This window comes from Cinclus cinclus, chromosome 1 (assembly GCF_963662255.1).
Source record: "Cinclus cinclus chromosome 1, bCinCin1.1, whole genome shotgun sequence".
Taxonomy (NCBI): Eukaryota; Metazoa; Chordata; class Aves; order Passeriformes; family Cinclidae; genus Cinclus; species Cinclus cinclus.
In genome coordinates this window covers 29765921-29779478 of record NC_085046.1, presented here as the reverse complement: position 1 = coordinate 29779478, position 13558 = coordinate 29765921, and the positions used below count along the sequence as shown (strand labels likewise).

The 13558-nt window shown below is 37.7% G+C and overlaps 1 protein-coding gene across 1 annotated transcript in view; it reads right to left on the bottom strand.

Moving 5' to 3' along the window:
- Nucleotides 1-13558, bottom strand: part of HDAC9 (histone deacetylase 9) — a 270154-nt gene that overhangs the window by 202966 nt on the left and 53630 nt on the right. The window contains exon 6 of the mRNA XM_062500976.1: nt 11644-11765. Coding sequence (XP_062356960.1) covers nt 11644-11765 — 122 coding nt within the window. The remainder of the gene's footprint in view (nt 1-11643; nt 11766-13558) is intronic.

Genomic DNA, 13558 nt, shown 5'->3' with positions numbered 1-13558 from the left:
CATCTGACCAAGGAGCCCAAATGCCACAGACAAGAGAAAAACAAGAGCATGTGGCCGGGAATGTGGCCATGAGGACAAGGAACACAGGATGGCAAATTTTCATGGCAACAGTGTGGTTGGTTGGGCTGTGAATCTGAAATCTTACTAAGAAACAGTATACACCTGATATTGGTTTAGTTGTTCTCTGTTTAGATAATCTCTTTGCTCCACAAATCTTTGCACTTCCATTACATTTAGCACTTTGGAACAAGTAATAATCAATTGCTACTTGGAGAAAGTGAGCATATGTTACTTGAAAGTGTTTTGTTGCAAAGAAAACAAAAAGACACAGGTAATTTCTCTGAACATCATCAAAGCCCATGTCATTGTTCTCAACAGGAATCAGCTGATACTCATTTGAATGATCCACTTCAGAGGATTTCAGGAAAGATTTGTCTGAAAATGACTGTGTTTATTTATGCAGATGTAGCACAACTTGGAATAATGAGATGTTGCAGTAATATGCCTTGTTCAGTTTTATTGCTATTACCTGGATTATTCTCTTTTTAATGCTGGTAATTGTGGACTTAAATTATTCTAAGTGAGAAACAGATACGAAAGACACAGAAAGGATTAGTTTAAACAACAGCAGAGGATATCACATGCAATCAAAGGATTGGTTACCTAACATTTTGCCATGATTTGTAATTGTGCCTACAGAATTAAGAACTTCAGCTGTAGGTGAAGGAGAAAAACAGTGCCGAAATGTATTTTTCTCATATTTTATAGTGGCTTTATAGAGGAAGAAAGAATAAAGTAACTGTACTGTTAAAAATGGAAAATATACAGGCTTCTATGTAGGCACAAATTAATTTCATCACATGAGCTATCACTGGTCAGGTGAAAGAAAGCTAATCTCTCCTAAGAAACACGAAGCTGAAATGCAAGAGATAGGAAAATGATTCAGTGAAGTCATGACATATATTCCTATTTTCCACTTTACTGAATAATAGCAATTTGCAGATACCAGCATTAAAGAATATATCCTGGGGCCAGATTGCTCCCAAATGAGCTGAGGTTTTCTTGACAGGGCTTTGCTCTGTTTCTTTTTATTAAACGTACGGAGATATTTAAGAAGAAGGAATGAAAATCTTTTTTTACGCTTGAGGAGAAGACACATACGAAGAGAATGTAAAAGACAATAATGTGCTACTTTCTGATGGTTCTTGGAACACAGTAGTACTTTTGTAGCAGAAGAGTGTGCCAACTTCAAATCAACATTTAATGAAGCCAGGCAGGAAATGGGGGATGGGAGAGGGTGCATAGCAAACAGGTCCTCATCTTCAGGCTAAAGCCATATATAGGAAGCCTGAAGAAGAGAAAGTGAGCTTTTGTCCAGATTCTGAAAGGCTCTAAAGTGAACACATTTCCTTTTCCTCACAAGCAGACTGGCTTAGAAAAACTGTGGGGCACTCGAGGTAAATGATGCTAAATTTGGCTAAAATGATTCCAACACCAGCATGAGCAACAGCAGCAAAACTGACATCCTACTCGAGAAAGATAAATTGTTCACCATTGCCCAGGCATCAACTGTTATCACTAAGATCCTTTTTAACACAGCAGCCTGAACTTCCCTAACATAATTAGGTCACCAAAACCAATTAAAAGGCTTCAAGATCTTAAAGCAATATGTATTCATAAGAAACATGTATTAATATTCTTAAAGCAACATGTATTTGTCACATGTATTCTCTATTTCTTTAGCTATAGTTCTTTTAATCTGTGAAGAGTCATAGGTGATACTGATTTGAATATGTTTTGCACTGTACTCCATGCAGGAGTTTGATTTTTTTTTTCTGGCTCATATCTAACAAGTATCAGTAATTGAATAAATAATCAAGAAATCTGTTTATTCACACCACATAGGTTGCTTTTTTAAAAAAAATACTATTGTACTAGAGACTTACGTACAGACAAGGATTTTGTGCTGTTCCTTACACAGTCACAGTTACTCTATGCCTAAAATAGCTTAAAGTTACAGCAAAAAATGAAGATGCATGGATACAGGCCATTAGAACTGCAAAACAAATTAGTGCCATAAAGATGGCACTGGTTAGCACAGTGGGGGTATTGCCAGCATACCTCTGGTTTATCCTTTGTCAAGTTTCTTTCTAGTACTCCGGCAATTTAATATTTTCAAGAAAATGCTGCATGCAGATACTGCTGTGATTTATCCTGAAGCAGGAGGGGCAGAATTGGAAAAAAAACACACTCTGAAGAGATCCTCATTTTGTCAGGTCCATTGCATAGCTCAACAGGCTCCTGGATGCTGTGGGCTCCCAGTCACCCAGGTAATACCCATAAATAATAAAGCTGCTTGCCTGCTTATGCTATGTCATGACTTGGAAACCAAGGAAACAGTCAAATTCCACATTAATACTGCAACAGAACCAACCAGAACAGGCATATCTTAGGCTCCTAAGAAGCTGGTCTGAAAGCTGTGGGCTAAGGAGAAACTTCTCAGTTTTCCCTTCAGTTGAGGTAGGCAGATTCAAATGCACAAGACAGCCCTAAGCACTAGCAGAAACGATTACTATGAAGATAATCTGGGCTTCCTCAGCAAAACTATGGATGCAACCAAAGCCTGGCAGAAAGCTAGAGAGGCAGAGAGACACAGTCAGGGACAAAAGCTGTTTCCAGCTTCCTCAGCTGCTTTGTGAAGAGTTGTGAATGACTCTTCTGAGAGACTTGGTGGTCTCACAGCCTTTACAGCATGTGGTTCTCACAATCATGTAACTATTCTCTGCTCTGAATGAAGTTTCTGATTGCTGCTCCGGCTTCCTGTAGGCAGCCACAGAATGCTCCAGCCACCTCCACATATAAAGCATAGGGAAGATGAGCGGTGCCTCTTTGTCTTCATGCATGACTGACTGACATCTGCTGTAGAAGGCCACATCCCAATGGAAGACAGTATTGGACAATGAATACATGGACATTCTCCCCAGTGGATGACAAACTGGAAGATGGTGCTAGTCTGCATGTAGCATAATTCTGTGGGTTCAGTGACTTCTCCATCCTGATGACTGAAAATGCCACATCTGAAAGAGTTTTAAATTAGGTCAATGAGAGTGAAAGCTATTTACACATGGCTTCTAAAGCTCTTCCAAGGGTTTCCACCTGACTGCTGGGTGGTCCCAACAAGGCAGGAGAACCAGACACAGTAGTATAGGATGGAGATGCTTTGTTTTTCTGGCTTGCATCACCTAATGTGTTTTCAGGGTATACTGAAACTGTTTCCTGTACAACCATTCACTTTATGGGGAGTGCTGGTCTTTTGTGAAACCCTTTAGTCCTTTGCTTTATTTTACTTCTGTAAAAGGTAGAATGCTTTATTTTTTCAGACTAAGGTAAATATCCATTCCCTAAATAAAAAAACAGGTTTAGTGAAACACATGGTGAGAGAGCTAATTAGATTAGAGGGGATCTTGTAGTCCTTCTCTCTTCAGGCTAAGGAAACCAATCTAACCAGACTAGCAAATTTTCATTTATTTTCTAAAACAGGTTCAAAAATGAAGGAGTCCCTGAAACTACTTTAAATATCTAAGTTTTCTTTGTTATTCACTGCAGTCTGTATGAAACATGAAATCATTTGTTTCATTATCCATTCAAACAAGTGTTGTCTTCCTAGGCACAATTTATTGATTTAGATGTAAAAATTTCTTATTGTTTGGATTGCTTGGATTTAGCCAGAATCGGAAATCTTGAATATCTGAACAGTATGATGTATTTACTGTTGATATATGTTCTTCTTGTAACCTATAAGGCAAAAGAACAGGTCTCTTGATACAATTTTTAAATAAATTCTGGGTTTTAGCAAAGAAACAGCATCTCCTGGCATTGGAACCACAGGGTTATACAGCAGTTTCAAGGAGGCTATGGTCTCCCTGGGCCTTATTAATCCTTGTTACATCTCAAGTCTGCTGAACCATGACATTTCACTACTATGTCAAGTCCACCTTGATCTTCTTACAGGTAAAATAATATCATTTTCCAATAATAAGTATGGGATTAAAAAGCAAATACTACTGTACAGTCTTGAACCATAGAATTAAGGAACGAGGATAGTTTAAAATTAATTTTGATCTTCTCTGCATGTCATCAAATTGTGTAATTTTATTACACCTTTATAGCACTTTCTGGAGCCAACTTGCATCTGAGTTCTCAGGAGGTGTAGAGGAGGAAAGAAGATGAAACAGGCACTTGAATAGAGGGTATCCCTCATTTGAGCGGCAATAATTCAATAAATAAATTAAGATATGCATGAATGGAAGTCCTTCTGGTTAGGTCTCCACTGTTAATTACTACTCTTTCTTCTGACCAGCTACAGCGGCTGGTTCTAGATGGGAAGAAGTAATGTGAATACAATATCCTACTTTCAGCAAATATAGCAAATCCCACTCATCAGTCTAAATCGTCCTCTCAAATCCACTGAATAACAAGAAAAGATACTCTCTTCAGTGAAGAACTGTCACAGATAGTCCCCTAGTCCCCAAAGTCAAGGCTTTTGCCATTGTCACCATTTGACCCCTAGTTAGATACATGATCTGCTTTTCCTAGAATATTATGTTCACGATTATGTTGTTCCCCAAGCCACGTAAAAGAATAACTAGTTCATAGGGTGTTAAAATCTCTCAGATTTTAATCTAGGAAAATATCCAGCAGTGATAACTCACTGGTGTCAGGCAAAAATTATATTCCACTATTTCATCAGCTCTGAGAAATTAATGATGAAACACCATCATCTTCTCCCCGACTTTAACTGGGCATCAGTGTCATCAATAAATGAGAGCTGGTTAGATCTAGGCTGCTAATTGTACTCTGGAGTTGTCCAAAGGCAACAGGATGCCAAGGAAACAAAAGCAACCAAAGCACAATATATCTTGCTCTCCTAGTAGATAAGAAGCATTGGCCAAGTTCATCTCAAAAGTAGAAAGGCAACTCAGGCCTACTGAAGAAAAATGAAGATAAAATTGGCTCCAAAGCTGTTTGAACATTCAAGACACATTTGTCTTCTTGAACTTCTCTAGGCAAGGCCGACTTTGTGAAAGTGTCTCTTCATGCTAAGCAAAGTGAGAAGGAAACGCCATGTTTGAAGTCTTAATTGGACATCCATACTACACCTTCACAACCATATTCAATTAAAATAAATTTACTTTTAGATGGATTCTTTATGCTCTGGGATATAATTCCAGTCCCCTACAACTTAATTAGCTAAATATACAACGTAACCTTCCATCTGGAAGAGTAATTTAACAAGAATAATTGTGCACCACCATAACTCAACGAGACACTGAGGAAAACCATTGAAATGCTATTTCCTTTCCTTTGGAAGAGAATTATGTACAATTTCAGCATGCTTTGCATTTCTAACAGTTAAAGCCAACAGGGAGGTATCACTCTCATTTATATTACTTTCCCATGAGAAAATCAAAAGCAAAGTACAAAGCTTATGCCTTTTCTCATGAATGGCTCTGTAATACTCACTTGGCTTTAGCCACAACATGTTCTTTGGCAGCTAAACCCCTTAATTAGAGTTGTGGGTTTGAATAGATTTTTCAGTGAAACTATGTTTTGCAGGATTTTGGAGAAGTGCAGTCTTTACTAACCGGTATCTTCTATTTTGGGTGATCCCATACCATGCGATTTCCACTTTTCACTTCTCTGTTTCTCTCTTTTGCTATCTTTTAGATGTTCTTGTTTACTTTTCTAGAAGTTTTCAACTGTCCCTGCTCTAGATACAGTGGAACAAAAATCCTAGTTCTACTGAAATCAAACAGGACAATTTCTACTGACTTCAAAGAGTGTCAAATTTTATATGTAGTATTTTGTAACTTATTTATCCAGAGGGAATAAGCTTTGAAATACCCATTAAAAACATTCCACTTCATTTTCAATTGACATTAGGCTCTTAAAATGCTTCAGATTTTAGGACTGCTCCCTGTTGCTTATTGAAGCAGTTTCTTTAGGTTCAAAAGTCAAAAAATTATCAACTATCTGATTACTTGCTTATCAAAAAGTTATGCAAGGTACTTCTTAATGCTAATTTATAAAGCATTTTTGAAAACATACACAGTGTAAGAAAATTTTTATGTAGTCACATGAAGCAGAACTTCACAATTCAATTTTGGTTATACACTGGTCAGTAAACGAGCCAAGTACTTTAATCAAGATTGTATAATTAGTTTAATTATGAAGAAGGGTCAGTAGCATCACAGAATAATTACTGGTGAAATAGAACATTATATAAATATATACACAGGGTGGGATTTTTGCTGAAAGAGAAAGACAAAAAAATTTGCTTTCTGCAATTAAAAGTAAGTGTTAAATAAAATGCATTAGAGGAACAACCTTCCACTGATGGGAAGACTATAATGGTCTTCATGAGAATCATTCTGGTGATGGCTCCTGTTGAACCCTGGTGCAGGTCCTGGCAGCTTTCATGATACCAAAGCATACCTACACAAGTTCTTTTGTCTTTGACGGTGTTAAGCCTACCATAGCACTCATTTTTATTTAGTTTTAAGTTATCTCAAATAAATGCTCCTCTAACTTGAACTCAATCAGAATGACAGGACATCCCTCCTCAGCCCCAGCTTGGGAGGCTGCGGGGCTCTGAAGGGCTGGAGACAACAGCTACCACCACGTCATATTTCCTTGGAGCTGCTGGCTCCCAGGGCCTGGACACTGTCTTGGCCTGTTCAGTACATGAATCCAGAAGCTTTGCCTGTGATTCACTCTGCAATTCCAAGTGGAAGCTTTTTCTCCTTCTAAAACTTCCTACTACTAATTACATGCTCTGAAGTTATTGATACTGAATTTCGGAAGGCTAAAAGAGTTTGGTGATTAACGGGAAGAGGAGTCAAGAGGAGGATACTTTTTCTCCTTCCCACTCTGTTAAGTACTGATTTCTTCTGGACACAGTACTTGGTCCAAATTTGTCGAGATGGTTCACCAACCCAGGAAAACAAGGACTCTGGAGAAGCAGGAATGCTTAGAAAATGGAATAAAATTAGGAGAATCATATGTTTGCCTCATTTCCCTGCTTCAATAAACAAAGTGCCTCTCCCATTTATCATGCTCTCTCATAAATTCAGAGAAAAATAGCACTTCTCTCCACTGAGCTGGACTTCTTCATTTTGGCAGACATGGTAATTGAGGGTTTGGGATACTCTAAGTCTTTTTTTAAAAAATGGAAACCAAAAGAAATCCAGCTTTTTCATATACTGTTACATCACAAAAGAGTGTTTTCCTAGAAAATGCAAACAGAAATGAAATTTGGTGGCACAAAAAGGGAAAGGAGAAAAACCTTCACACACAAAATGTTTTTCCTCAGATTTTAAGCTGCTCAAATACGCTACTGAGTCGCTAAGCACACAAAGAATTGTAAGGAAATATTCAAATTAATTTATTTTTTAAAAAATTATGTCTGCTGAGTTCTCATTCAGGAATCTTTCATTCCCATTTACACAAGAGCTACACTGTTATTCTACTGCCTAATCAGGTTAACTTAATATGGTTTTTACAGAGTGATCTTCATGGCTGTGCAAGGCAGCCTTCTTTCTCTCTTTCATCACAGTATTAAACAGTCCTTCATCTCCTCTTTTCTTCCTGTATGAAATAACACAACTTCTCCCATCCAAGGAAGAACCTTGCACTATTTGTTATTAAAAAAACCCTATGCTATGTTTCCATTGAGTGTGCTTCCAATTTTTGGAAAGTGAGCTACAAACATCTTTTCAAATTGTCATATTGTGAGATATCTTCAGATCCCTAAGCCATACAAGTCGTAAGCATAAAACTCCATCTGCAAAGAAGGATTCAACTGGCACAAAACCAAAATAAATAGAAATCCTGATTGACATTCCCATTCTTCCATGATTGTATTAAATTCAGGAAAGGAGAAACAGTTCATACTTGATACGATGATGTCCCCAGGAACTTCTTCCAAAAAAAGCCAAAACATGAAACAAAATGCATAAATTCCACCAACAGCAACATTTTTTAAAAGTATGCAGATTTGGCCAGAGATCTAACCCTTGCTGGAACTTGTTAGCTTTTGCTGGTTTGTATCAACACTTGCATACAAAAACAATGAAATTTTAAAGACTGGAGAAAATGCAAATGTTAGGGCCATCTGTATTTTGAAAAGGCAAAAAAAAATTTTAAAAAAAATTTGAAAAGATCCTCTACCTTACCAAACCCATGTGGCTTATGTGTTTTTGTTAGTTTTACAGTAACCTTATAAAAAGGGGTAATATTTTCCTGGACAGTCACAGAATAGAGAAGCTCAACAAAGCAAAAGTTCCCCATATTAAATAATCAGATTTTCAAAAGTACATGACTCCCATCAGAGCTCTTAAAACAGTCAGTATGAATCTCAGTGGTCAGTAATAGGGAGGTATTTTCAAACTTCTCTGGGTAATTTGGATGCATTAGTCTCATTGAAAGTTAATGAGCCATGTGTTACTCAGGCTTTGCAGAAAACACGTGACAACTGGCATCCATGGTGCAAGTTTTGGGGATTTTTAAAATTTAATCTTATGCTGTTTACACTAAATTCTGCTCATAGCTACAGATGTGTAGCCTCTACTTATGGTGTATTTATCTATCCAGTGAAGCAACAGCTCCCCTTGCTCTGCTCTTTTCAAAGTCTGTCAACACCAAGCATCTGAATGCAGCTGTGCAAAGAGTTGCATATCCTGGCCTCTAGCCCCTAGGACAGTCCCAATACTCCATGCAGCTAAACTTTCTGAAGCCCACTGCTGACAACTTCTGCTGCATCTTGTACAGAAAGGAACAATCCACATGGCTGAGACTTGTTGAATAACTACATTCACTGCACTAGGATGTTAACTCTGGTAACTGAACTGTAAACACTGACAGAGCAAAACTCTTAAGTCTTTCCCTAATTATATAGCCATTCCATCACTACAGATACTAGAAGAGAAAAAGCTGCAGAAAATATTTTCCTTTGTACCATTCTTTCAGAATTAATTTTTAGAAGATTAATAAAGGAGATGCCACTTCAAGACTATTTAAGCAAAAATTAAATGGATTACTGAACAAGAAAATAAGCAAGAAAAACTCATGATTTACAATGCCTATGTGATACTTGGTGTTCCCTTAGCACTGAAAAACACATTAGGATGTCAGGGAAGAATCATTCAGCTTTGTTTCCCATTAAATCTGATCTCAGAGTACGTGATTCAATCAGAATTATCTTACAAGAGCATTTGAAGAAGAGAAAGGTACCTCTGTATATTATATTATAAAGATTTTTTTAAAAATTAACCTAAAAAGCAAAACAAAGCTGTAATCAAAAGTCACAACAGGTAATCCTTTCTTAAGGCTGAAAGGAATGTGAGGTCTGCTTTCATATGAATTGCTGACTTCACGCAGGTTCAGCACCACAGAGGGTTTACCAGGAGCCAGTGGCAATGAGCATTCATAGCCTAAAGGGAAGGAAAAGAGGTTCACCCCTCATGGCAAAGGTCAGATTTCTGCAGGCTTACAGCATGTCCATATACATGAGTGTTCATGGGACATCTTTGTCTAGTAAGGTCCCGTGAGGATGACACAGGCTCCACAATGTCCCCTCTGCCTGGAGGATGGCCCTACAGCCACCCAGATCAGTTTAGGGTCATTTGACTTGTGTCAGTTTGGTTCCTGTGGCTTTTACACTCAATCTGATGAACAACCATTGAAAACTTTGTGGGGATGTTGCTGAAGACTGGAATTAAACATCTCTAGTACACAGAGAGTACTGGATGTGTAAACAGGATATTAACAGCTGCTATTTTCACGGATATGGAGAGATATCAAATATCCTCTGTTGGTAACACACAACATGCTGTACACTTCATTTTTATTTGCTTATCAGAATCACTATGTCATTGTCATAGAAATGGTTATAATAATGATTATATTAGTATTTGTCTATTTATTCTGTAGATATCTTTTCAGAGAGTCATCATGTCCTTTGTTCAGTTTTGGAACTGATGCACTGCATGCCCAAATATTTGGAATAACATATAGAAAACATCTGGATTTAATTATATTATAGTCCTCTTATGCAGACAATGAGAATTGAATTAAGGAATATTTTGAAACCCCCACAGAGATATAAAAGTATTAGCAGCTGCAGGAGAACTTTACTGTTACAAAGTTTGAAAATGTTTTGTTTTACAGATCAACAGTCTGACACATCATAAATATCAATCATAACATTTAAGATACATAAACATGGAAGAAAAATTAAAGATTGCATTTCAAATACATGTAGATTAATTCACAGTATTTAGAAGATGTAGAATGCATCCCTTTGTTCCAAAAATTAAAATGTATAGTCTATTGGCATCGAAAATATATGATGTACAGTAATATTAAGCAGAGAACCACATAAGGGTTTATTGTGATGAACAGCCTGAACAAGATTTTATAGAATCTTGTTATATTGCCACCACATTGTACAAAGAGTAATTCAGCTAGAATAAATTAGCATTTTGCTTTTCATGCTTCCATTCCTTTGAAAATATTTGGGGATATAATATGAGCTTAGAGAGTCTGCCCCAAAGTATTAGATACAGGCTGGATTTTCTCTCTGAATATTTGCTTGTTCCAAATGCCACTTCTTTTCAAGTCAGTTTTTCAGTTAGTTTTTCAATCTCCCAGTGGCTAAATCGCATTCAAAGGCTGTTAGCACAGTAGGGGGTCAGACTTTCTCTCTGAACGTAACTATATCACTCAGCAGCAGACTCATGCAATAAGCGATCTAATGTTTTCTTTTCCTTTCCCCCCTCCTCTGAGTGTCTCCCTGCATTCCTGGATACCATTCACTGCACCAAGGTCCTGAGGCAACAGCCACATGGACTCCCACCGCCATTCCAGCTTTCTTTATGGTGCAGGAAAAGGTAAGTCTACAGTTCACCTGCTGTCAAGACAAAACACTCAATGGTTAGATCTTCTAAAATATTCTAAAACTTTCAAAAGAACATTTCCTCTGTGCCAGAAGACATGCAAATGTGTGTCATGGACACAGCACAGCACTGGTAACGCCAAGGTCACGGGCTCGATCCCCATACAGGCCATTCACTTAAGAGCTGGACTCCATGATCCTTCTGGGTCTCTTCCAGCTCAGAATATTCTGTGATATGCATACAAACTCTGACAACTAAGGACACCATATATAATACTAATCCAATTCCTCCTCTTTCCATGATTTCCCCCAAAAATGCCCTGAAAAGCATTGTCTAAAAGTAGAATACCATCTGAAGATAGATGCTGTATCTACCAAGCAGGGCAGAGAGAGTTATTAAAGCCAGAAGAAAGACAAAGAAAATAAGGATCCATGAAATGATGATCTGCTCAGAAACAAAATTTATCAGAACTGAAGCCTCCACTAGCTGTCAGCACTGGGAAACAGCAACTCTTGGTACCATGTGGCCAGGCTGACCTTACAAATATGCAGTTTGGATCTTTGAACTTACTCATAGTATCATCGTGATCAGGGTTTGTGGAATATGATATACGCCTTGCTGATGGACAGCCAAATAAAGGGTGGGAGAATTTCTGGGCAAGGGGCTCAAATAAATGACGCTAACTCACCCGTTTTACGAAGTGGAAAATCATCCTTAGCATCCTGTGCTCCTGGTAAAGTGTATTTGTAAGGTGGCGAGGCCCCACTCAGGGGTGGAGAGCTTTGATCCAGTGAGGTATGGTGGGCAGCCCTGCAGCAGACACAGAGGTCACAAATTAGCTGTCACTGAGGTGACCAGCAGTAACTATCCACACATGTTGTACATGTCTCAGCTGTGTTTATGTTCTTGTTCCTCTAAGTGTGCACAAACCACAGGCTCATGTAACTAATTTCACTCTTACAGTAACTTATGGAACTCCTTGGGATTCCCAAAAATGTATTTTTTGCACTCATTACAGAAGTCACATAGGATAAGATTCATGTTGATCCACAGACAGGGTCTGTCACCAGTTTGGGGAATTGACTAATTCAGGTGGTTGCTTTTTAATATAAATCAGCTGACACTCAGCAAAAGCCATTTAAGGCTTGCTTATCACATACAAATAGACATATATTGATCAAGACTTCTCTATAAAAATGTGGGGGATTTTCAGGGCAGGAGGGCTTGTATAAAATAACCAGAAATACTGAATTATTATCTCTTGGATACCTCCATCCCCCTAACTATTTAGTGGACAAGGTAAATGAAATCTTGACTTTAAGTTCAAATTGTAGATTTTGTAAGCACAGCGCTCTGCACCATACAGCACTCATGTCAGCAGAGAAGCTCCAAGCTGAAGAGTGTTTTCTGACAACTGCTGGATGAAAGAAATATTGTAGGCAGAGATTTCTGAACAACCGTGTAGAAATTGCATCATTTGGCTCAGAAACAGGGATTGGGTTTGAGGTTTTTTTCTCCTTTTTTCTTTTTTTTTGGTGTGTTTTTGCTTTTTTATGGGAGGCGGCAGGTTTGGTTTATTTCCTTTTTATCTAAAGAGGGAGAGAGGGAAAGGAGAAAAACTTTCAAACTGTGTTTGTCTCAACATAATTTTACTTGGCCTTTTACAGACTGCTTGTCTTTCCAACACAGTGTGGTTAATCAATAATATGTCTCTGTCATGAGAGAAACTACTTTCTGCAGTGTAGCAGAAGGCATCCTCTGCAGAGCTCCTCATACTCAGTCATCTGAAGCTCAGATTATTACTCTAGAAATCTTACATATTAAAGAGACTTTTATGCATTATTTGGAAGAAAAAAATAATTAATTACTGTATCTCCACCAAACACAATGTAAATATATATTAAATCATTTTACCAAAATTCTCTGGTTGGTTCAGAATGCAAACTCCAAGGGCCAGCCTTCAGCAATCCTTTTTAAACAGAATAAGTAAAAGATGGAAATCTTGTGCACCATGCACAATTTTGTTTGTCCTATTGAAGGTCAATGTGGGCATGACATCAAAATCTTTCAGAAACGTAGGCAGAGTTCATTTTGTTGGATTCATTTATGAGGGGAATAAAAACTGCAAAGCTGTAAACTCTTAAAGTGTCACTAGTCCATTTGAAGGATTCAAGAAAATCACTTGCTTCCATGGTCTAAGCATATTGTCAAGGCCAAGTTATCATAAGAATGTGAAGTTTGGATACTAAAATCCATGAGTCAGAAAAGTTAAGTAACCACTGTCTTTCTCAAAATCCTTGTGAATTACTAGCATCATTCAAGCAACTCCACTGGAAGCAAAGCAGCATCTCTTCAAGAGGAAATCTTTTGTGATTGATTCAACATCCAGGTAAGACAAACACAAAATTGTTCTAACTGCAAAAATTTAAGATGCTTGGGAAAATGACAGGTATAGTTGTAAAATTTGTGATAGCAACAGCTATAGATGCTATAGATGAAGTAGCTGAAATAAAGTTCATTATACAGATTTTTGAGAGTTTTGTTCTGTATAGTTTTCATCTCATCTCTGAACACCGAATACTCCTTGGTTAAAGCAGAAATAT